At 40.3% G+C, this 26,422-nt stretch overlaps 1 protein-coding gene across 1 annotated transcript in view; it reads right to left on the reverse strand.

The window, feature by feature from the left end:
- Positions 1-26,422, reverse strand: part of LOC145355039 (BAR/IMD domain-containing adapter protein 2-like 1) — a 132,201-nt gene that overhangs the window by 52,866 nt on the left and 52,913 nt on the right. Inside the window, exons 6-11 of the mRNA XM_080206826.1 lie at positions 21,539-21,676; positions 12,665-12,817; positions 11,605-11,754; positions 7,266-7,407; positions 5,857-6,055; positions 181-249 (exon numbers count right to left, since the gene is read on the reverse strand). Coding sequence (XP_080062952.1) covers positions 181-249; positions 5,857-6,055; positions 7,266-7,407; positions 11,605-11,754; positions 12,665-12,817; positions 21,539-21,676 — 851 coding nt within the window. The remainder of the gene's footprint in view (positions 1-180; positions 250-5,856; positions 6,056-7,265; positions 7,408-11,604; positions 11,755-12,664; positions 12,818-21,538; positions 21,677-26,422) is intronic.

Raw genomic sequence — 26,422 nt, forward strand, 5'->3', positions numbered from 1 at the left:
GTGTTGCCAACAAACATCAAACATGAACTGATCAACAAGTTATCAAATCCTTCTGGTTTCACCCAAAAATGCCACAAGGAACAATTCAAATTTGATTATTAAAGCGAGACACACACAAATTTATCACTAATGTAGTGATTGATAGATCTTTGATAATGCAGTTGCTGCAAAATACATTACCTGGGTGTAGAAGATGTATCTGGACCTTGTTCCAATGGCCTGGTGTAGGAGGTTGGAAACCAACCTCTCCTGTTAAGGAAGTAAAAATATGAATTGTAATTAAACTAGAACTTAATTCTGCAAATGTTGCTGACAGGTTTGACATTCTTCTGTACAGTTTTCAAGAACGGCTTTAGGAGAACTTAATTCACCTTTTGAAGATTATGGCATTTAAACATATTTCAAACTGAACTCATCTCATATATAAAAAATTTTTGCTTTGACTAAATTTGAATCTGCCAAGACTTAACATATCTAAAATAGTCCACAAATTTACAGGAGAATGGTTTTACAAGTTTGTTTTCCTTTTCTATGCACGTGCTGTTGCTAAATTACAATAAAAACATTCCTTCAGATAGTGAGTTGCCAAGATTGTCTTAATGGTCGGAGAAACTCCAACAAATAATTCTACTTATAGTGAAGACTCAACGAGTGTTCTTGTGGTCCCTAGGAAGAACTCTAGCTTCTTCCTATTTGCAACCAAACAATTTGATTGCCAGAATTTGACCCACACAAAGAAGAAATTTGAAATTACCCTGGAGTTCATTCCTGCTAATTCAAACTGTTTCAAGTAGAGGTGGGGTTAGTTTATGCTCTACAGTTAAAAACCAAGGCCATGATATTAATGGAGAGGTGGGAGGGAAAGGGGTTATAGCAGCTGGGAAACTTGGAAATATAGGTAAACTCAAGAAGATGCATAAAAGATAATCATAACGAGGAAGGGAGGTGGGTGAGCATCAGATGGTTGGGATGGAGAGAGTGTGTGGAAGGCAGTATTGCATTTAAAGTTGTGTTGTCATTTGAGGCACAGAGCCTTGTTAAAATATGTAAATAATGCACCCACTTCTGGAGAGCAGGCTGTCTCCATTACAATTGGAAATGGGTATACTGGAGTCAAGTTGAGGTCCTCTTTTAGATTTTAAATTCTTAGCCATCATCTATCCCACCCTCTGCCTGTCCTGGGAGTATAATGTCCATTCCCCAGCACCCCTACAAGTAAACTGGTTCAGAACATAGTGGCATAATTTCAGAGACGCGAAACTATCATTGCAAAATGAGGCAACAAAACAGTGAACAGCTGTCAGTTAATTACAAAATAAAAATCCAATAGTGGGAAGTTCAAATAACATCAGAAACCACAGCATGACGCTCATACAGTTGGTTAGTTACCTGGAATTTAAGGACTAGATTATCATTCAACAAGTTGCTGAATGCCGTCCAGTTTTATAAAATGTGAAGGTTATATTCAGTATCCAGAACATTAGCTTAGCAGCCAATCGCTTTGACTTTGCACGTGTTTGAACATAGTGCGCTGTTACGCAGATGTACTGAAGCGCTATTTTGAATAGTGATTTACAGAAAAAAAATCACAATCTATATTTTCCTTATACCATCAATCCAGTGCACAATGATGTGCACCAACAGGAACGCATATACACAATAAGCACCACTGAATCCAAAACTTAATATTGAATGGCTTAAAACAGGAACATGACATTCATCTGATCAGTACCAAAGTTATTTTTTTGAGGCAAGTATGCAATTTTGTGGTAAATGCTCAGGGGTTCTGCATTCAGAAAATAGATTTGTCATTGTCACTGGATCAAAAACCTCTTCACCCCACAGCATTGTGACAGTACCTTCACCAAATGGACTGCAGTGTTTTAAGACTACAATCTCCGGTACTAGGGATGGGTAATAAATGTCAGTCTTATTCCCACATTCAGGGATTGAATAATAAAAAAAAGCAACCCAATTACAGAATCACAGAATACTACAGTGCAGAAGAGGCCCTTTGGCCCAACGGGTCTGCACCGATGCATGAAAGGCCCTGACCTGCCCACCTAATCCCACTTGCCAACATTTGGCCCATAGCCTTGAATGTTATGGCGTGCCAAGTACTCATCTAGGTGCTTTTTAAAGTATGTGAGGCATCCCGCCTCCACCACCCTCCCAGGCAGTGCATTCCAGACTGTCACCACCCTCTGAGTAAAAAGGTTTTTCCTCAAATCCCCCCAAACCTCCCAACTCTCACTTAAGTGAACTATTGCACTATCCTATTATAAATATCTGAGAAATAATATCTTGAAGTCACAATCCATATTAGTCTAGAACAAAAAATTGAACCAACTGGCTTCCAAAATAACACCATTCTGCATAAAGATACATAATCAATTATACATAAAGTGGTTAGTGAAACAATAAAAGACCACATACACAATAAAGTAAGTAAGCTATTTTAAAAAAAAACACAGACAGGCAGAAGGTTATGCATTTAAAATAAGTTTGGTAGACTTCATGTATTATAAATCATGTTTACTCTTATGCTTCAAGCATGAGAAGTTGACACAGTAATATATTATTCATTACAGTTCCTGTTCATGCTGGATTGTGGTACATCATTAATGACCAAGCCTGAACAGAATGTTGTCTGTTACAGGGCTTCCACCTCAACAAATGTAGTTTCCCAACTATTGCTGTAAATAGTTACAGGCGTGTTCGTTTCTATGAAATGGGAAAATTCCATTCTTATTTTTACAGCATGTGGATACATTCAGTAACCTTGCTGATGCAAATTGACTGTTCTTTTTATAGTAAAATACAAGAAACTAGAATAGGAATGTTAAACTCATTTTACATTGTAGTTACCTTAATCCATGTTAATCAAGGGCAATTTGCTACTTTATCCATTACCTAAGCATATTAGAATAATCATAACTAAAGGATGAGGATATTTTGCACTCCAGCAGGCAATCATACGAAAGATGCCAGCTCGAGGGCAATAAAATGCTCGCCTAGTCAGTGACATCCATATGCCAAGAATGAATTCTTTTAAAAATTGCTCTGGTGGCTGGGGTTGGGTGAATACTTCAAACTCTTGTTCACATAGCAAGTTAAAATTCAATGAATTGTCTCCTTTCAACTCAACTATTAATATGAAAATTTGAAACAAATCATAATTACTATGGTTCTATTTAAGATAATTTATTTCATACAAATAGGATGATATTCAGTGACGGCAATTCACCAGCACCTTTGGCCCCAGGCGCGAATCTCGCTGAACCACTGAATCTGGTGAGGGGCTCAAAATGGGATTTACGCTGGCTGTTAATCAGATTGTGATGCTCCCGGCCCATTCCAGTTGCATGATCAGGATTTCATTCAGAGCGAGAATCTGATCAGAACTCATTTGTATTCATTTAAATCCCATAAGTCAGATTATAGTATAATGCAGTGGCCTCCTAGTATATTGTCCCCTGCAGCCCACCCCAATGGAAAGTCACCTGGGTGCAAATGACCATAAGTCCGTAAAAGCTGGAACAGGCTCCATGGACTCCAAGCAGAAATAAGGAGGTGAGTGTTTGCACACTTACTTCCAGGGTTCCCTTGGGCAAAGCTGCAGCTAGGGTGCAGGGGAGGATCCTTAAAGGGAGGTGGAGTTGGGGGAAGGGACTCGGGCTAGAGGGGTTCAGAAAGGGGTTCTCGGGATGGATGCGTGTGGTTAGTCTTCTCTCCGTTGCTCTGAAAAGCTTTGATCTCTCTCCCAGCATGTCTATTTCGAAGAGCTGTCAGCTTGCACGTGAACGTCCTTGCTCTGTAGCTTAGAAAAGCTTTGGAGTATTTTACTCACTTCCCATTTCATGGTCCTGTAACTTTTAGCTCCACACTATTTAAAAGGGCTTAGCTCTGTTTGTTTGCACAAGCACTTCATGGTCCATTAACTCTGAACTGCTTCATCTTTTGAGCAGGTGCTCTGTCTGAGGGCATTTTTTAAAGAATGGCTTAATTTCAAGTCTGAAATGCTTCCTAGAAAGAGCAGGTGCAATGCCTGACCACATAGTGGGTCATTTTCAACCTTTTATGGCTGTACTGGAGATAGTTTTTCCACCATAGAAGTAACTGACACAGTTCAGACATCAAAGTCCAAGCATTTCTCAGTGAGAACTTTCTCATAGTGACTGTTGAATTCTCTGGATGGACATGACCACCACCCCAGGAGCTTGAAGGCCATTGTAGCCCCCAGAGGTGGTCAGGGACATGCCTGGACAGTACCCTGGCACTGATCCCTGCAATCATGGTTGGAATTATCAGGTGCTAGGGCAGTGCCAGGATGGCACTGTCAAGGGACAGGGTCTGAAGGGCAGCTTTTGGCAACTTCATAACTCACGTGATGAGATGGGGGTGTTACCTTTGAAATGCTGACTTTTGAGTTCCCTTCAGAGAATTATTACGAAAACTTGCCCCTAAACCTTTAGTAATTTCTGGGCCTTGGCTTCTTTACTCAAGTGGCTAGGTGGCATTTCAAATACTGCAGAGTCAAGGAGGCGGGTATCTCTTCGTGTGTTCATACAATGAGCTTCCTGCTTCAGATAGGGAAATTTGAAACTGGGGACATCAATATCAGTACCCATCAGTTGCTGGATCTACTCGGACCACAGATAAGGAGCAATGGAATTTAAAGCGCGAGATTGAAAGTTGGATGAGAACAAGTTTTAGAAATAAATGATTTAAGATCAAAGAAAGTAAGATGGCAATCTACAAAACTTAAGCAGTTTTAAAGTTGTAGTTGCATTCTTCTCATTGTGCCCTTTAACATGATTTACATATATGTGCTGTAATAATTCAATGAATCAAATGTTTTTCACTAGTTAAGAGTATCATAGGATAGATGCTAAAACGGATAGATGGAGTTGAGATACAGGCATGATCTAATTGTATGGCAGAGCAGGCTCAAGGGTGAATCATCTAAAATGAAAAAGACTAATTCATATGCCGCTTTTCACGATTACCAGACATTTCAAAGCACTTGTGGCCAATTAATTATTTTTGAACTGTAGTGAGTTTTACAATGTAGGGAACATGGCAGCCAATCTGTGCACAGTAAGCTCCCACAAACAGCAAAAACCAACCTCCCATCCATTGACTCTGTCTACACTTCCCACTGCCTTGGCAAAGCAGCCAGCATAGTTAAGGATCCCATGCAGCCCAGACATTCTCTCTTCCACCATCTTCCCTCAGGAAAAAGATACAAAAGTCTGAAGTTACATACCAACTGACTCAAGAACAGCTTCTTCCTTGCTGCTATCAGACTTTTGAATGGGTCTACCTTGCATTAAGTTGATCTTTCTCTACACCCTAGCTAGGGCTGTAACACTACATTCTGCACTCTCTCGTTTCCTTCTCCATGAACGGTATGCTTTGTCTGTATGGTGCGCAAGAAACAATACTTTTCACTGTACGCTAAAACATGTGACAATAATAAATAAAATCAAAATCAAATCAAATGTGATGACAATGAGCTTTTGTGATGTTGATTGAGGGATAAATACTGGTCAGGACACTATGGATAGCTCCTCTGCTTTCTTTGAAATAGGATCTTCTATGTCCACATAAGAGGAAAGACGGTGCCTCAGCTTAATGTCTCATCTGAAAGAAGACATTCCTGACAAATTAGTACTGACTCAACACTGCACTGGAGTGTCAACTCTGTGCTCAGGTCCTGGAGTGAGACTTGAACTAGGAACCTAGTGATTTAGTGGCTGAGTCATGGCTGAGACCTAGTCTACTTGTGTTCCTAAAACATTACAAGTACAATACTTATTTATTCTGACATTTTCAAAATCAACGTGGACTCACATTTTGTTCACATCATGTTCTCCATACAACCAGCCATCTTTTTCCTCTGGTATAAGAAGTGTAAGCACATCACCTTCTGCGAAGCTCAACATATTCTTGTTAGTTCCTGCTGTGTGGGGAAAAATGCTTTTCACCTTTGGCCTCTGAACCATATTTAATCCAGTTGCAACAGAAATGGATCTTGTTAGATTGACGTCCTCTGTGGAAAGGTAAATCATATTTATTACTTCGTAATTTCCTTCTCATCATTCATATTATTTGTCCAGGCTTGCCACAACTACAACACATGTCACAAATGAATCCTAAATGTAAGACCAGAAAGTTAAAACTAGTTAAGTACTTTTACTGTATCAAAGTAAAAGTTTATTTATTAGTCATAAATAGGCTTACATTAACACTGCAATGAAGTTACTGTGAAAATCCCCTACAACCCACACTCTGGCACCTGTATGGGTGCACTGAAAGAGAATTTAGCATGGCCAGTACACTTAACCAGCACATCTTTCAGACTTGTTGCAGGAAACCCACGCAGACATGGGGAGACTGTGCAGACACCACACAGACAGTGGCCGAAGCCAGGAATTGAACCCAGGTCCCAGATGCTGAGAGGCTGCAGTGCGAATCACTATGCTACAGTGCCGCCCATGTTTAGGGTGCAATTTATTCCATTATTAGTCTGTAAATACCTGAAATCCTAACTTCTTTTACATAGTTAGCAACACAGGAATAAGTACAGATTCAGAATCCAAACACTGTCCTACCATAAACATCCAATAATCCATTCTGAACAGTTTAGGAGTAAGAAAGTGCTGTAGTTTTGGACACACTAATATATCCAGCATAATTAAGTTATTTCTTATCCTCTTGTACTTTCTTCAGTGCTTAATTATATATACACCTCCTGGAATTTTTTATGCTGATTTTCTACAAATTATTTCTATTGCCTCCAGCATTATAGAAGTTGGAGTTGCATCTATCCACTTCTCCATCAAGAATGAAATTAGCTTCTTCAGTTGTGCAAGATTGCAGGTGAAAGCAGATTTAATTACAAAAACAGTATTCAAGCAATAATCTCACTTTCCTTTGCCTCATTGGCAGAAATAACTTCTATTGGTGCAAAGCCCATTTTTAAATCAAGAAAAAAAATCAAAAGCTATCATGTTCATTGAACCTGCACATATTCAAAGATCTATCTATCAACATATTTGAAATCACTAAAAAATAAAATCTCAGTGGTAGTTGGAGGCTGGCAAATAGTGCCTTCTCTCATTCCACTGTGACATCGAAAGGCAGTACCACCAGAATTCTTTCCTTGTGTCACTTGTCACACACAAATACACGTCATTTGCATTGAGAAAAGATCAAATCAGCTTAAATTTAGCCAACATCTGTTAAATTCCTTTCCTTACCTGATACTTCAGTGCTTCTCTCAACAGAGACCATGCGTTGAGCAGTGGGGTTGTTGAACATATCTGGCAGAGGACTTTTTTGAACTCTTCCAGGAGGAGCTGGTGGTATTTTTAAATTATTCTGTAATGCAGGGTCATGTACCTAGGACACCATTTTATCATTATTGATTTGTTCACATACAATGTTTAGAATATTGCACTTAAGTTGCTTCTGAGTTACAATTTCTTTCTTTCAGTTGTGCAGGAAAACAAAGGCCTGATGTACCTCTTGATAACATTAAGTTATGAACCAGAATGGAAACAAACTAATATGCCTCCATACTAAATAAAGGAGATCAACTTAACTTGCATAACTACAGACTCATCAGCATTGCATTAACAAATGAAAAAAAAATAATGAAATTAATCATCAGCCATATACATACCTGTGATAAGGGGAGGATACTACCTCACTAGCCTCAGAAAATAAATAAATATGGGTGCACTTGAATTTCTGGAGGCCTTAAGGAAGTTCCTTGCAAAAACCTGAAGGCAGTAGAAATTCAAGGAAAAGCCTAAATGCGGAAGGATTTATGCACAAAATGAGTTTCTCACAATAGGTGAAAGAGGGAAGTTTGGGGTATGGAATGGGTGTGGTAGCATTACATCCAGACAGCTGAAGATAGCCAATTTTGTGGTGAAGGGATGGGGAAGCACAGGAGATCAAAGCTGAGGTGACAGAGTTCTTAAGAGGGTAACAGGATTGAAGAAAGTTGCAGGCCATAGTAAGGCCACGAAGGGATTTACACACAAAGGTGGAGTTGTTAAAGGACTGGATACTAATGTAGTTGAGTGAACACAAATTGTAAAAGTAGAAAGAAAAACACAAAAGAACAAATAGTAAGAAGAGGTACAAAGTGTAAAATACGTATAAAAAGGACAGAATTTCTCTCTTCATGTTTGTGATATTTCAACACCTACAACTTCTCGTTTGCTTTTAGGTCCTTTAATTTTACAGGCAAAGCAAAACTTTAATAGGAGTTTTCTAAACAATGCATGACTAGCCATTTAAAGACCAACCTTCTGTCTTGCAAAATTGCCATAGCCTTTTTCATAAGGCCTACATCATATAGGACCATCACATTGACGTGCGGTTCTAACATCCTCTAGAAATGTTGATCAAATATTTATTTGGAGTTAATGTATTCTCTTTAGAATCCTACTAGTCATTCAACTCCATAACCTGCCCTAATTACAGAAAAACACCAGTATCAAATTATGTGCATTTGAATGTTAAGATTTTTAAGAAGTCCCTTCAACAACAATATTTATTTTGGAACAAACTTTTCCCAAACAAAATTCCTCAAATGGCAGAACTAATTTCCAGCAGAAGACACCCCAGTGAAAGCATGCCTTTCAAATCCTAGATGTACATATGATTACTCAGAAAATAGTACTGAACTAGGCTTCGACTAAAATATCTCTCATCTACAGTTTTGAATTTCAGTTAGAAATTAAAAAATTATTGGTGGAATTTTCCTATTTTTGCATGGTGTGCTGGCTGAGGCGAGAAAACAGGCCTGCAGCTCGCCAATCACACAACTGGCTTTTCTCATCAGATAATCCAGCATTTGGTGCAAAGGAAGTCTCCAGACATGGCTCATGCCATCATGCTGATGGCTGGAGCTAAAAAATGCTGATAACATTGGGGATCCCGAATTCGGGGCACCCTTTAACAAGGGCGCCCTGCTCCCCGATAACAAAACAATAACTACCCCACCTACATGGAGATCCCATACACATGCCCCCCCCCCCCAGTGGATAAGGAGAACAACTCCCCAGTCAGCTTAGCAGAGGGGTGTCCCCACCACTTCCTCCTAAGGGTTCTCTTTGCCTAGCTTTTAAAAACCCTTTGTAAACCTCGTAAGATTTACAAAGAACAAAACAAAGAACAACCCAGCACGGGAAACAGGCCCTTCGGCCCAACGAGCCCATGCCGCCGCATCCTCCTACACCTACCCTGCCCTGTGTGTATAGGGGTGTGTGTGTGTGTGTGTGTGTGTGTGTGTGTGTGTGTGTGTGTGTGTGTGAGAGAGAGAGAGAGAGAGAGAGAGAGAGAGTGTGTGTGTGTGTGTGTATTTTAACATTACTATAAATTATTTAAATGAGGTTCCTGACCTTCCTGGCAGGAACCTTATTAAGTCATTGGCGGGGTGGGGAAAATCCAAGACAGGATCTTGCCGGTGAGATTCTTATTTTTTGCATCCCATGTCGCCATTTGCTCTTGTGGCATAAGTTTGTCTCAAAATGTATTTCTACAGAATTCAAAGTTCTTAAATATGAATTTAAAACTTTTCCCCTATTTAGTACAGCAGTATTTGTCAAAGGAGCAAAAATAGTCCCAGGTTTGACTCCTCTTTCTGCTGATTTATTTTAGCTCAGCAACAGTTTGGATGCTATAAATCAGTCTCAGCCCCACTGGCTGAGGAAGGACAGAAATTACTCCAATCCACCCTGAAAGTACATATTTGTGGATGCTGGGCAAGGACACACTGGCTTGTCTATGAATCTCTCCATGACTGAATAGCTTTCCAATACATTTTTTTTCCTGTGAAATAACAACCCCTCAACTTAGGTATGGAGAGCTTCTGACACCCTTAGAACTGTACTTCAGGGAATGTCAGCATCTTTAAGAGAATTGTGGGGCAAAAATAGGAGGGGGGCGGATGACAGCTTGGTAAACAATGTTTTAAGACTCGATGAAAAATTTTGAAAGCTAATGTCATTGGCATCCTTCCATCTGTGTAAGGTGATGGGCACATAAATCAAATCCACTGTGGGGAAACCGTACCTTGGGATGGAATTCTCCTAAGTCCCTACTGGCTTGTTTGATGGCAGGCAGGTGAGAGAATGTGTCGGGGGGGGGGGGTGCTGGTGCCTATCATGGCAGGTCAGAAAACCTGCTAGAGGACAGCATAGTCCTCATTTGCAGATGAAGGCATGACTTCCACGCCAGACTCTCCATGACGCAGGCAGGAAAAAGAAACTGTGAAACACATTCATTCAAAATGTCGGGACTCATCTGAATAATATCTGGGGCTGTCTCTTGAATTCGGGATGGAGGCATCTCATAACCCAGGACCACCACAGTAGTGGATCGGGATTTCAACTGCCAGTGGATCTTCCAGATCTGGAGGAGTCCACCTTCCAGCTTCAGAATGTCCCCAGAGATCTATCTTCATTTTTAGGAGGTCCACCTTCTTTCTTGAATAGTGGGTCAGTAATGTTGGATGCCTTTTTGATATGACACCTATAAATCAGCAGACTACACACCATCCAGACCTGCCCCACCACTGAATGTGGCATGAAGAGCACATAATTAATGAGATTGGTAACAGAGGATTTGGTGTGTTTTTCCAACATCTCGAGTGGGAAACATGCCATGTTTCTGCCATGGCACAGTCTCAAATTGTAGAATTCTGCCCTGTATGAATCAATTATATATTAACTTGCCAATAAAAATTGACATATGCAAGTTAATTGTACCTTTTATAATGAGGATGTTTTGAGCACTGTAGATGCAAATATACTCTTTTGTCGCTGAAGCCTTCCTACTAATAGTACTACTTTATGGGTCTTTGTTACTGGCGTCTCCTATTTGATACTTTTTAAACCCAAATGCTGTTTGTATAGAATTACATGCCAGAAATTCCTGAGTAGAATAAATATTTATATCACATTGCCTTCCCACATACTTTCTTTCTTGTATGTGGATTCATCAGTGAAGTGTCATTTCATTCTTGGCCATGGTTTGAATTGAATCCACTTCTCTCTCTCAGCTGCATGAGTTTAGTGCTGTTAATTTGGAATTTCAAACCAATTTCCAATGGGGCAAACCACCACAAATTTGCTCACAATTGGTTAAAACAATGGCAGTCTCAGAGAAGCCATAAGAAGTGAAGAAATTAACATTGATGCAGTTGAAATTAGATGAGAATCCTTGCCTCACCTTCAAATTTATATAATTTTGCATTTTAATCCACACTTACTCCACCCACAGATATACTCTCACTCAATTCCACAACTCCTCCAGTATGATTTTGGTTTCCTGTCCTTTATCACTGGTGATCTTACTTTCTCCTGCATACTGAAACTTCGTCCCTAAATAGTTTGCAACAACTCATTCTATTTTCGAAAAGTACTTTTTTTTTAAAACCACCCTTAATTCTATCTTCTTTTTTGAGGAAGATGGCAAAAGTACAAGAAGTTCTTGCTGTTGAATGCAATCTTATATCCATTGCTAACCAAAGTAGATTTTTTAAATAAATGATTTCTGCCCTCCCCAAAATCAGTCACTCACAGTGTATCGTCCCATCAATGGAGAAGGTTGAGGAGTTCTGGATATATATGATGGGGGGCTGTCATCTTCACTCAAAAACTCTGGCACCTTGGTGGCATCGAAACATTTCTCCTTCCATCGGTTTAGTTTGGCACTTAGTACTTCACTGGTCTAAAGGAAGAAACATACAATGATTATGAAACTGAAATTATAAAGTTAAGAATTTTTAAAATCAAGAAGCACAAAAATGGATTCTACAGCTCATGATTCATGCTGTGCACACATCTCCAGCCACATATTCTAATTGCTGTCATTTTGGAGAGGGGAATGCATTTTGAGTTGTAGATACATGATCTTTCTGTCCTATCAGAAGCAACACTTTGGGTATGTCTTTTTTTGCCTGGAAGGCAATCTACCCCTAGACTTTGTAAAACATGAAGTGCAGCTATTTTCAGTTCCATTGAGTATGATGGCTTCAGAGTTTGATCACAATGTTCACAAAGGAAATTTGGCATGTCAGCTACGATTTTCAGCAACTTTAACAGGTGTACCATTGAAAGCATTCTTCCTGGTTGTATCACAGCTTGGTATGGCTCCTGCTTTGCCCAAGACCACAAGAAACTACAAAAAGTTGTGAATGTAGCCCAATCCATCATGCAAACCAGCCTCCCATCCATTGACACTGTCTGTACTTCTCACTGCCTCGGCAAAGCAGCTAGCATAATTAAGGACCCCATGCACACCAGACATTCTCTCTTCCATCGGGAAAAAGATACAAAAGTTTGAGATGATGTAGCAACCGACTCGAGAGCAGCTCTCAGCCTTTTGAATGGGCCTACCTCGCATTAAGTTGCTCTTTCTCTACACCCTTACTATGACTGTAACACTACATTCTACATTCTCTCCTTTCCTTCTCTATGAATGGTATGCTCTGTCTGTATAATGTGCAAGAAACAATACTTTTCACTGTATGTTAACACATGCGACAATAATAAATTAAAACAAAAAAAAATCAATTTTAAAGCATTGCCATATATTTCCCCCAACAAGAGCATACTTTCAACAGTTCAATCATACAGACCTTTTCATGGTAATTGCTCAGATCTTGGGAAAAGCTGCAATGTTTGTCCACTAGGAAGCAGAACCGTCTTTTTTCCTCAAGTAAGGCCTCTTTGCAACCTTCAGTAATGAACCGCTGAATATCATTTTCCCTTGTACTGATGGTCGCTAAAAACTGGGAAACAAAATACACATTAATTTTCTGTATTTCAAAAACAATAGTCATTTTTTAAACAGGTCATACTTATTGAAATTCTGGTAGAAGATCCAGCTTCTATCATGTTTATGATAATATTATAGAAATAATTTGGTGCTTTCCTTTTAATGCAGACTTTTAAAAAATTCTCATGAATTAGAAGAGATAGCAACTCAAATGATGTTTGCTGATATCAATGATTGCATTTCAGAAATTAAAGATTTGTTCTAATCAAATTAAAAAGCAACATTAAATAATCAGAAGCTGGCCATTTAAATGCAAATGAGGAGCATGAGAGAAAAACATCGAACAGGGCTAGTTTGGTGCTGTAATATTACCATTTAGGGAATCAAGATCAGAATAAAGGCAACATGTCATTAAATTTAGAACAGAAATACTCCTCCAGTCACTTCACACACATTTCAACTTTTGTTTATTGTGATTACAGAAAGATTTTTATCAGAGCAGAACCAAATGCTTCTGTAATAAAAATAAACATTTTTGTTCTAGTTGTCAGTGGTATGCTTTCCGCACCATATTTCCAAGCATACCAAATCATAAATGATTTTTACTGTTTACTCCAAAATCCATTAAGAAACAGTTTAAACACAAGGTGCACACAGCCCAACTATTTCCTGGTTTTATTTCAAGGACAAACAGGTCAGTGAAGCAAACCCACACCTTCTTTATGATGAGGGTGTTTCCATAACCTACAGTTATGTTATGATTAAACTCACATTTTAGGGGAGAAGGAGATGAAAGGTAAAACATCATTCAAAATAGTCAAAAAGCTAAAGAAGAAATAGCATCATATCTGTAAAAACACAAACTTTACTTAAAACACAATGTGTGATAGTGTATACAAATAAACAAAAGATTCAATGTCACCACCCCCCCCCCCACCCCCCACATTGAATTATACAGAGTGCCAATTTCTTGTTCATGACTAAACCAACTGATAAAATCTGGCAGAGTCTGATCTAGAGCTCGATTAGAGTTTGATCTGACAACAAAATCTATTTATTAGCTAAGGAATCAGGCCTAATAAACACATGGGCCATAATTTTCTGGCCATTCATGCCAAAGGGATTCTCTGGTCCTGCTACAGCGAAGGGAGATGTGGTTGAGCGCCAAGTTCTCTGTCTTCACTTGCAGTAGTGGCGGGGCACGAACAGCCAGAAAATTCTGGCCAAGGTTTTCCTCTTTATCCGAATAAAGACTCTTCCTGGTTGCAAAATAGTAGTGCTGGAATCCAGGTTATTCAGAAGAAATTGATGTTTACACAAATTAGAAACTGTTCAAATTGGAACTGGATTGATAGTCTTTTTTTTAAAAGGAAAATAGTCTGAAATTTTCAAGGAACTGAAAGTTTGACAGAACTTTTGCCAGTGTAAGAAATAGTCTCAAAAAGTTGCATTATAACAGACTTATTTAACAATGAGCCACATGAGTTTGATTATGCAACCATAATCATGTTTTAATAACAAAATTAGTGGTTTTTTTTATTCAATCTGGAGATGTGGGCAGAACAAGCAAGTCAGGCAATTTTTGTCCATCCTTAATTCCCCATGAGCAAATGTCAGTGGCAACTAGATTTTAACTTTCATTATCATATTAATGGTTTTCATTGGTGAAGGCAACACAGAACTACTAAAAATTAAATTGGCATCGTTGACAACCATGTTATTTCGATGAAAAAGTGGCAAGTCAATTCATGCCAAAAAAAAGCTATATTCAATGCAGTCACTGATAATACTGTGCATGTTGGTTAAAGACATTTTTTAAAAAATACATTTACTTAATTTGCGGCAATTTAAGAAGTGTTCAACATGGAGAATGGTTATTATTTATTATTCTCTAATGACCTGCAAAATCTGAATTTGTAGTTCCTATACCCAAGGTTAGGTCATTCCTAAATAACATAGAGGAGTTCTAATATTAATTCCTAGGAGATCCTGCCTTATATCTGACATCAGTTCGAAAAGCATTTGTTTGCCACAACGTTGTCACCTGATCCTTAGCCAATTATGTACCTAAGTTACCTGTATCATTTTCATTGTATGTTTCCATTTTCTGAAATTTTTGCATTAACAAACCATAGCTCCCTTACTCGCAATAAATACTCTTTTTCAGCAGAGCATGGATGAATAATAATTTTCTTCAAATAAATAACTTGCTCTCACCCACAGAAAAAGGAGATCATTTGGCAATTTGTGGCAGCTGTACCTCTGCAACTGAGTAATGCACTATACTTGTTGCCTTGCTTTCTGCCCCATATCTTGCAATACATTTCCCATTCTAATAATGGTCTTCTGCTCAATAGGCATTTGTGGTAAAGCATTTGACGTTTCAATAACCTCCTCTGGAGAGCATTTTTTCTAACTTCCACTTTTATTCTTCTAACAATACTCAGTCTATATTCCTTTGTTAGTCATTCATGAACCAGCAATATTATTTCTTCACTGTTTATCCTCTCAGAATGCTGAAAATATCCATTCTATCGTTTGTTTCACATATTCAACACCTTCTAACAATAAAAGCCCTAATTTCTCAAAATGATTACCTCATTCCTGAATCATTCCAGTGAATCATCACTGCTCTTTTTCCATAGTTCCATTATCCATCCAATTATGGGATTCCCACAACCTCATGCAACACTCCTCTGTGGTCCAATCTACGTCTTTTACATTTACTGCTTCTAAGTCAGGTTGCCTATTCATTAGGTACATTATCTTTTAAAAAACTGTTTTTTCATTTCTCTCAGTGGCTTATTTGGTTAAGACAGATCAGGAAAAGTCTTTGGTTCAATCCCTAGTAAATACAGAGTTGGTGGAACTCAGCAGGGATATCGCAACCAGCCTCAGCCAGGGCCCTGAGTTAGGAATGGGAATGAAAGTTAGCTCTCTCATTCCTGAATGTCATCTAGAAACCCCTGTTGGAAGTGTGCTTGTATGGATATTGTTTAAGGACAAAATAAAATGCAGCTGTAATGGCTCCTCCTGCAGTTGAATAACTGCAGCTACTTAATACAACGGTACACAAGATAGTCATTTAGGCACAGAATCATAGGGAAGACGGATTCTGGAGGAACTGCATCAAAAAGATTGGTTTGGGGGTGGGAATTTAGTAGAAGGGAAGGACTTTGTTGTCAAGTGCTGTATTTACCAAATGTCAGTAATCAGTCAAAGTGTGAAAGAAATAGTGTGGGGAAGTGTTGAAATAGGCCAAAGGGATTTCTTTATAATGTTCATGCTCTTTATTGTTGTGGTGAACCTACTTTCTGAATTGGGAACTATCTTTTTTTCAATCCCTGCAAATTCTCTGTTATACTTAAAGAAGCAGAAAATGGTAATGCCTTACACATTGGCCAACTGTATTTAGTAACAGGGCTCCTTCATTTTAGAGTCTAATTATTTTGTAGGGAGGAGAAATTAATTTCCTGCCTTTTAGCTACATTCTGCTTTCTGCTGATAACATACAATTGGTTTATCAAGTTCCATTTTATTAACTACAATAATCACAATTTGAGAAAAAGTCACTTTGCAGTGTAGAAGCAGCTTGACTTTGCATCTAAACATGCTGTGCCTGACCTGGCAATGCTTGGGTGCATGAAGAGCAAAGTATTTTGTTACCACCACTCACATCTTTTATATTAATGAACAAAGGAAAAAGACACACAGGAAAAAATGACTTCAACAGAAACTGGCATGTGAAACAGTATCTACACTTTTGAAAAAAGAAAAAGGTAATAAATCAAGGAAATCTCTTCAACAACCTAAACAGTTTGGGTTCAAATTTACAGTTTAAATTAACATGATTTAGTACAGTCTGAGAGATATATCATTCCAAACAAACTGCAGTCTTTCATCAAATCAAGGAATAAAGTCCAATTAATTGTGAAGGGAAGTTCTACTTGAAAAGTGTTAAAAGACAAGTCTCAAGCAGCTCTCAGTGAATACAAGTCCGTAACTCACATTTTGTATATGAAGTAAATCCAAGCTCAATTATAGTAAGCACGAACATTTCATCAAAACAATGTATTTCATTAAGTACAAATTGGTGTCACATTAATTCCTTCTATCATTCAAATATAGTTAGAAACCATTCATCTTGCTGGAAGTTTCCATTGTGTTTAGCACAACTGCAAAGATGGAAATCACATTGAAACTTCTTTATATTAATTGACCACAAGCACAACTCCTATCAGCTGAACAGAGAACAATGTTGTCCAATGAATTGGCCACCAGTGGCTGTTTGGGAATTCAAATGTGGTTAATTTTATTTTTGGTTAGCAAATAAAAATGAATAATAAACAGTGTAGTCAAATTGCTTGCACAGCATTTATACTTTAACCTTTTTGTGCATTTGTTTGCTGGCAAAATGGCAAGACAAAAGCGGCAGCGTGTGTATGTTTTTTAATCATTGAGTGTTTTAACTTCCTTGGTTACTTGAAACATCTTTAAGTAAGTATACTGGTGCAAAATCTAATTATATGTAATGTGTGACAGCGAAGTAATAAAACCATTCATCAACCTAATGAAACTACAACACAGGACTACTTGCATGCCAAGCAGCAAGCAATAGACGGAGCTCAATGGTCCCACAATAAGCAAATCAGATATAAGCTTTGCGATCCTGCCACATCCAGTTGTGAGTGCTGATGGACAATTAGACAACAGATAGATGAAGGAGACTTCACAAATATCCCCATCCTCAGTGATTGAGGAGCCCAGCACATCAGTGCAAAAGACAAGATTTTGAAAGTGGTTGAAACACAGACATAAAATACCAATAGCACCATGATAATGGAGGAAGCTAAAGTCCCTCCCTAACTGAAAGAAACCAGAAGGATGTTTTTGAAAACAACATAAACTGGATGGGGTGGTTTTGAAAATAAAACATAAACAAGCTGCAAATGATGGAAATCAGCAAGAAACCAACAACAACTTGAATGTATACATGACCTTAAATTTAAAGAAATACTCAAAGTCACTTCATAAAGTACAAAAAAAACTTTAAATCTAACACGTAGGATGCAGGGAACCTGTGTCAGTCAGTGAAGATGTGGCTGAGTTGTAAAACTGGGTCTTTGGGTAGGAGTGAGCACATGTAGCAGATTCTTGAGTTGCAGTTTATGGATGGTATGAAATCCCCAGTGAGAACATTTGTTGAGGTTGGAGGTAAGAAATCAATTATGTTTTCAGCAAAGGAGTGCCTGAAGTACGAACTGAAGTGGACTATGTTGTGGAGGGGGAGTAGGACATAGGATTTAATATTCGCTTTAAATAGAACACCATGATTATAAACTATGTTGATTAGCATGTGTCAGAGGATAGGAAGGAATTACCAACAAGGGAGAAAGAGTTACATTTATATAAAAAAAAACTTAATTACTCTTTAACATATTTGATTTCCTCAATATATATGTGGGGTTACATGGAATCCATAGAATCCCTACAATACAGAAGGAGGCCATTTGGCCATCGAGTCTGTACCAACTACATTCCACCCAGATCCTATTCCTGTAACCCCACACATTTACTCTGCTAATACTCTGACACTAGAGTCAATTTAGCATGGCCAATCAACCTATGCCGCACATCTTTGGAATGTGGGAAGAAACTGGAGTACCCAGAAGAAATCCACGCAGACACGGAGAGAAAATACAAACTCCAACCAGACTGTGACCAGAGGCTGGAACTGATTTGATTTATTATCGTCACGTGTATTAGTATTGTTGCTTGCACACTATACAGACAAAGCATACCGTTCATAGAGAAGGAAATGAGAGAGAGTGCAGATTGTCATGTTACAGTCATAGCTAGGGTGTAGAAAAAGATCAATATAGGTAGGTCCATTCATATGTCTGATAGCAGCAGTGAAGAAGCTGCTCTTGACTCAATTGGTACATGGCCTCAGACTTTTGTATCTTTTTCTGACGGAAGAAGGCGGAAGAGAAAATGTCAGAGGTGCGTGGGGTCCTTAGTTATGCTGGCTACTTTGCTGAGGCAGTGGGAAGTGTAGACAGAGTCAAAGGCTACATTTACACCCTTTTGCAGTTTCTTGCAGTCCTGGGCAGAGCAGAAACCATGCCAAGCTATGATACAATCAGAAATAATGCTTTCTATGGTGCATCTGTAAAAGGTGGCAAGAGTTGTAGCCGACATGCCAAATTTCCTTAGTCTTCTGAGAAAGTAGAGGCGTTGGTGGACTTTTTTAACTATAGTGTGTGTGTGTGTGTGTGTGTGTGTGTGTGTGTGTGTGTGTGTGTGTGTGTGTGTGTGTGTGTGTGTGTGTATATACACACACACACACACACCAGGGCAGGCTGGTGATCTGGACACAAAAACTTGAAGCTTTTGACCATTTCTATTTCATCCCCATTGACATAGATAGGGTTTTCTACTATGCTTCTTGAAGTTGATGACAATCTCCTTCGTTTTGTTGACATAGAGAGAGAGAGAGAAGTTATTGTCATCACACCAGTTCATCAGATTCTCTCTCTCATTCCAGTACTCTAATCACTGCTAGCGATCTGACCTATTACCACTGTGAAGCAGCAGTGCGAATCACTGTTCACTGTGCTGCCTGGTAAAGTTACATGCATGTTCTACTCCAGATTGCCAGCTGGTGAAGGAAGAATCCAGAGCCTGTCTTTACTTGGGATAGATTTATCCAGAGTGAAACATACCATGTATATATCCCTTCACTCCACTTACCGGTTAGTAAGTGTCTCTTTATATGTACTCAGGTAACCATCCAATTAATGCCCTCCATCTGTAAGTATTAACCTCAACCAATACAATAAAAAAATGCATTTGTTAAATAATTTATCTAATAATTCAACTGATTACGAGGACAAATTGATCAGTACATAAGACCACAAAATCCTTGATGTGTACTGTTGTTTTTATGAGCCCTGATATGTACTGCTACGTTGAGGAACATTGCTGAGCACTCTCATACATGTTGAGGAAACAGATCTGAATCTCCATTCACCAATGTTCGCACTTGTATTTTGCTTTATTCGTTATTCTTATCTTAAAACTTTGAGTGAAACAATGACAGATTTTTTGTCCCAGGTGATGGGAAGTGCTCAGCTGCAGTTCCCAATGCAGCATTCATTAGGAATCTCTTTAAATCAGTAGTAGGATGCTTTTGCTGGTAGTTCCTGACATTTTACTAATTTAGCTGAAGTGAATGGTGGGATCTTGTTTGCCCAAATTTGGTTAATTCTGTTAAATTTATTTTGGGTTGTTACTGACTGACAGAATCATACACGGGGTATGGCAGTAAAATCACCCACTAATAATATGAAAGCAGCTCTGAAATCACCCTTTGGATGTAGATATAGTCATTTGGGAACAATTGACAACTCATCAGCAACGCACTGCCTTAAGGGCTGGATTGTGCAGATGAACAATATTACAAATCAAACAAAAATAGAAAGTGATGGAAATGCTCAGCAGGTCAGATAGCACCTGTAGAGAGGAAGGTAGCGTGGACATTCAGGCGTATGGAACATCGAAACAACGTCAGCCATTCAACCGCTCAAACATGTCCTACCATTCAATGAGATCATGTCTGATCAGGTTTCTAACAAAAGGTCATCAATTCAAAATGTTAACCCGCATCTTCCCTTCTCTACAGAATTTTCTCTATTTTCAAATATTATTGGTTTATAATTTCATATTTCCATTATTTTGCTAAATGTTACAAATCAGACAGCTGTTCTTTAACATTCAAGAATTGCCACTTGAATGATCATGACAGACAAACAAACTGCATTAATTACTATAAACAATTGTGTGGTTTCTAGTTTCCAAAAGTAGATTTTGATTGTCAAAGTAGGGGTTATTAATACAGATGATAGTAGGATTCCTCTGTACCACTGCAATACAAGATTAACACCCTTTCTTCCTGTGTAGTAGAAGTATTGACATATTCTGCAATATCTCTGACAAAAATAGACAGGCTGCTAGTTTTATTGCACAGCCTGAGTTATATGGTCCCTCCAGTGGCAGCCAGCAGCAATTTTATGGTGGGGTGGGCACGGCCTCGCTGCGCAGGGCTCGCCCATGGCAGTCAATCTGAAACATTCAGGCCCATGTTTTAGATTATAGTAGATCAGCCATTTGCTGGTGCTTACGCTGATTCTTAACAAGTGGCCACCTCCTTGTGTCTTTACCTCAAGAGCACTGAAATCAAATTTACATGTTCACATCATTAGCCATGCTAAATATGAACTGCACATGATTTACAGATAAACATACATGAAAAACTTTTCACTGAAGCACTCAATTCTGTAAAAAAAAGTATTAGCTACGAGCCAAAGTAGTACACCTCTCACCAGCAAACCATAGTCATACTGTAGAAGGATTAACAGGTTAGGTTCTGTACATTGAAAGAGAAAAATGACAGCAATGGGATAGGAATTAAATTGTTAGAACATAGAACATATAACATTACAGCGCAGAACAGGCCCTTCGGCCCACGATGTTGCGCCGACCAGTTTTTTTAAAAAAAAACACTGACCCACTAATCTAAACCAATCCCTTTTCGTCCATAAACCTATCCACAGATCTCTTAAACGCCCCCAAACTAGGCGCATTTACAACCGCAGCAGGCAGGGCATTCCAATCCCTCACCACCCTCTGGGTGTGTTAGTTTACACACAGAGAATAATAAGCTAATACATACCTCCATTTCTTTATTTTCATATTTATACGCATTTTTTGTTCCTTGACTTTTCCTTCGAAGCTTCTTGAGTTCTGCTTGAGACTTTTCAAGAGAATCCAATTTAGTTCTATGTTCTGTTTGGTACTTTTTAAGAGTTGCCTGCAAACAAAATTTCATCAATGTATTAATCTGCAGTTTTTTTGGACTCAAAAAACTTCAATTGATTCGGCAATCTTGCAGAGTAATAGCAGTGAATTCTGCTTGATTGAAGACTTTACAGGGATTCAAATCTAGGAATAACTAACTTTGGCTCAATTTACAAATGCAGAAATTCAGATAAGCATCAGTTTAATCTCTTATAGCTGTTTCATTATGCATTCTTAGTCTTTGTTACTCAGCCTTTTCGATAGTAACAACTTGCAGTAAGTCCAGTTCATCACTCTGTCTGTCCTCACTGATTTGCACTCACCTCCAACGTCTCAATTTTGAACTTTACAACCTTGTTTGCTAGGCCCTCGATGGCCTTCCATTTCCCCATCTTTTTAACCCCCATCAGTCCCACAACTCTCAGGTATCTGCACTCCTCTAATACTGGCCTCTTGATCCTAACCTATTTTAGTTGCTCCATCAAGGGTAGCCGTGTCCTCAGCTGCCATGACCTGGAGCTCTGGAACTCAAACTCTGAAGGCAGGATTTTCTGACACCCCTCAAACCTTGACACGTGTTTTGCAGTGGCAGAGGCAGCCCGGCATTAGCCAGCAGCAGGATCTTCTAATCCTGCCACTGTCAATGGGGTTTCCCGTTGCTTGCACTCTCTGCCACCAGGGAATGTATGGCAGGAAACCACTATCAGTGGGACTGGATGTTCCCGCCAGCAGGAACAGCTGCAAAAATCCCACTCTATATCACCCCAAGCCTCTCTACCTTTTTTTGCTCCTTTAAAGTACACCTTAAAAACCTACCACTATGTTCATGCTTTAATCATCTGCTCTAATTTTCTTTTATGCATCTAGTATCAAATCTTACTTTCTGAAACTTCTGCGAAATGTCTTGGGCATTCTGTTATGCTAAAAATGTTATTTGATGCAAGTTGTTTCTGGAGTATTAATACAACATCTGAAAATTAAATTGAATAACATTGCTGATTTTTTTGGGTTAAAAGAAATGAATATGGGCTATATGAAATGCTCCATATTTTGTTGTCCCAGTTCTTCTTGCAAGTTCAAATACCTTAAAAACCAAAGAAAAACCAACCCCTAAAATCCAAAATTATAGACAAACACATTTGTCCTATAATGTTAGTTGATCAAGCCACCAAATTTTCTGCTGGATATATTTCTATTAAGTAAAATGTGCTTTGCCAAGATTTATTGGATGTTCTTTCCTCTGGCAGGGATGTTTAGAACAAGAGATCATATTTCAGGATACAAGGTAGGCCATATATGAGACTAAAATGAGGAGAAACTCTTCACTCAAAAGATGGTGAACATGTGGAATTCTTTCTCACAGGAGACTGGTGGTCACACGGTATTATCAGGTGGTCACACGGTGAGGCCTTCCATTGTTTGCTGGAGCAGATGAGTGAAGGAGCAGAGAGAGAGATATAAGAATTTACCTGTTAAAAACCTGTTTAAATTTAAGTTTAAAGCACTTTGTTCCTTGTAGAACTGTTTAAATCATTTAAAAGCATTTTTGTGGGCTTTTTGTATTTACCTCTTTAAGAATTCTGAGGGAGTGGTTAAAAGGGAGTTGTGGGCCAGCAAGCTTTAAATCAGCGCCAGGTTTAAAAAGAGGCCTGGTGTAGACAGCGGGCAGCGGAGTGAGGGGGAAGCAGAGTGAGCTATTAGGGCTTAGGAGCAAAGGGCTGGGGAGAAAGAGGGCCAGGTAAGTTCGTGTTGAAGTTTTCAATACTACTACAGTGAATAATGGAGGGGCATGTGATGTGTTGTTTCTGTATGATGTGGGAACTGGTGGACCCCAGGGTCCTTCCCAGTGACCATGTCTGCAGTAAGTGCAGGTTGCTGGAGGAGCTCCAGCTCAGGGTAAATGAGCTGGCCTCTGAGCTACAGACGCTGAGGCTCATCAAGGGGAGAGAGGGTGCCATTGTCAATGGGGTGCAAGTGACATCCACCCCCCCTAGACTGGCTAACTCTAAGGGTCAGGAACAAGAGCGGGGTGGGGAGAGGAGGGAGGAGGGTGGGGAGAGGAGGGAGGAGGGTGGGGAGAGGAGGGAGGAGGGTGGGGAGAGGAGGGAGGAGGGTGGGGAGAGGAGGGAGGAGGGTGGGGAGAGGAGGGAGGAGGGTGGGGAGAGGAGGGAGGAGGGTGGGGAGAGGAGGCCTCAGCCTCTCAATCTGCATAACAGGTTTGAGGCTCTTGCTTCCAGTGTGGACGAGGACGAGGGAGGTGAGGTTGGTGAGCAAACTGCACACGGTACAGTGATGCAGCAGGACATAGGCAAGGAGAAGGTGAAAAAGGAACGTAGTAGTGATTGGGGATAGTGGGGTGAAGGGTATTGACACTGTCCTTTGTCGCAATGACAAAGTGCACAGAAGGGTGTGTTGTCTGCCTGGTGCTCGGGTCCGGGATGTTGCATCTGGGCTGCAGAGGAACCTGAAGTGGGAGGGTGAGAATCCGGTCGTTGTGGTACATGTGGGTGCCAACGACGTAGGCAAAATGCTAACTGAGGATCTGGGGAGGGAGTATGAGAAGCTGGGAATGGAATTAAAGAGTAGAACCAACAAGGTAGTTATCTCTGGGCTACTGCCTGAGCCGAGTGCGGATGGGCGTAGGGTAAATAGGATTAAGGAAGTGAATGGGTGGCTCAGGGATTGGTGTGGGAGGAATGGGTTTGAATTTATGGGGCATTGGCATCAGTATTGGGGTAGGTGGGACCTGTTCGGGCTGGATGGGGTTGGTCTGAACCGTGCTGGGACCAGAGTGCTGGCAAATAGAGTAAAGAGGACTGTAGACAGGGCTTTAAACTAATTTGGGGGGGGGGGGGGGGGGGGGGAAGAGGGTGCAAGGGTAGGTGACGTTACGGGGGCTAAAGTTGAGGAGAGGGTACAGGTAAGGGACGAGGCCGAGGATGTCCCAATAATAGAGGGAGTAGGGGGCGTGAGTATGGTTGGTGGCGTTACGGCAAATAGGGTCCGGATGAAGGCACTTTACCTGAATGCACGAAGCATTCGGAATAAAGTGGATGAGCTGGTGGCGCAGATCAGCACAAACGGATATGATCTGGTGGCCATTACAGAGACGTGGCTGCAAGGTGACAGGGACTGGGAGCTGAATGTCCAGGGATATCAAGTGTTTAGGAAGGGTAGGCAGGAGGGAAAAGGGGGGGGTGTAGCTCTGCTGATTAAGGATAGCATCAGGGTGGTAGCAAGGGATGATATTGGAGCCAAGGAGCAGAAAGCGGAATCGTTGTGGATAGAGATTAGCAACAGCAAAGGGAGGAAGACGCTGGTGGGTGTCGTCTATAGACCCCCAAATAATGATCTGGAGGTGGGGCGGGCTGTTAACACGCAAATAAGTGCAGTGTGCAGGAATGGGACAGCCGTAGTTATGGGGGATTTCAATCTACATATAGATTGGTCGACCCCTGTTGGACGCGGTGGGCTCGAGGAGGAGTTCTTGGAATGCTGCCGGGATAGTTTCCTCGAACAGTGTGTGTTGGAGCCGACGAGGGAGCAAGCTATCTTGGATCTGGTGCTATGTAATGAGGCGGGTAGAATTAGGGACCTTGCGGTGAAGGATCCTCTTGGGGAGAGTGATCATTGTATGGTGGAGTTTCTGGTGCAGATGGAGGAGGAGAAAGTGGGTTCCCGGATGCGCGTCCTTTGTTTGAACAGAGGGGAGTACGGTAGGATGAGAGAAGAATTGGCGAATGTGGACTGGGGGAGCACGTTGGAAGGTAGGTCTGCTGAGGAGCAGTGGAGGATCTTTAAGGAGATCTTTCTTGGTGCTCAGCAGAAATTTATTCCGATGGTCAAAAAGGACAGTAGGAGGAGAGGTAATAAGCCGTGGATAACGAAGGAGGTGAAGGAAAGTGTTAAATTAAAAGCGGAGGCGTTTAGAGTAGCAAAGAGTAGTGGGCGAGAAGAGGATTGGGAGAGGTTTAAATGTCAACAAAGATTGACAAAGAAGATGATAAAGAAGGGTAGGAGAAACTATGAAGCTGGGCTTGCACTTAATATAAAAAAGGATAGCAAGAGTTTTTATAAATATATAAAAAGGAAGAGGCTGGCTAGGGTGAACATTGGTCCCTTAGAGGATGAGAAGGGGAACTTAGTGGTAGGGGATGGGGATATGGCTGAGGTCCTGAATAACTTTTTTGTTTCTGTCTTCACGGAGGAGGACGTGAATAATTTGCCGGGTGTTAGAGATGGAAAGGTGGTAGGACTGGAGGGTCTTAATGACATTACTGTTACTAGAGAGGAGGTGCTCGACAGACTGGAGGGACTGATTGTGGACAAGTCGCCAGGACCGGATGGAATGCATCCGAGGGTTCTGAAAGAAATGGCGGAGGTGATAGTGGATGCCTTGGTGGTTATTTTCCAGATGTCGCTGGATTCCGGGGAAGTGCCGGAAGATTGGAAAGCGGCTAACGTTATGCCGTTGTTTAAGAAGGGTGCCAGGCAAAAGGCAGGGAATTATAGGCTGGTTAGTTTAACGTCTGTTGTAGGTAAAATGTTAGAATCCGTCATCAAGGAGGAAATAGCGAGGCATCTTGAGAGGAATTGCTTGATAGAGCAGACGCAGCACGGTTTCGTTAAAGGGAAGTCGTGTCTGACAAATTTACTGGAGTTCTATGAGGATGTGTCTAGGGCGGTGGATAGAGGAGAGCCAGTGGATGTGGTCTTTCTGGATTTTCAGAAGGCGTTTGACAAGGTACCTCACAGGTGG

This window comes from Carcharhinus amblyrhynchos, chromosome 18, assembly GCF_965287045.1.
Source record: "Carcharhinus amblyrhynchos chromosome 18, sCarAmb.v2.hapA, whole genome shotgun sequence".
Lineage (NCBI taxonomy): Eukaryota > Metazoa > Chordata > Chondrichthyes > Carcharhiniformes > Carcharhinidae > Carcharhinus > Carcharhinus amblyrhynchos.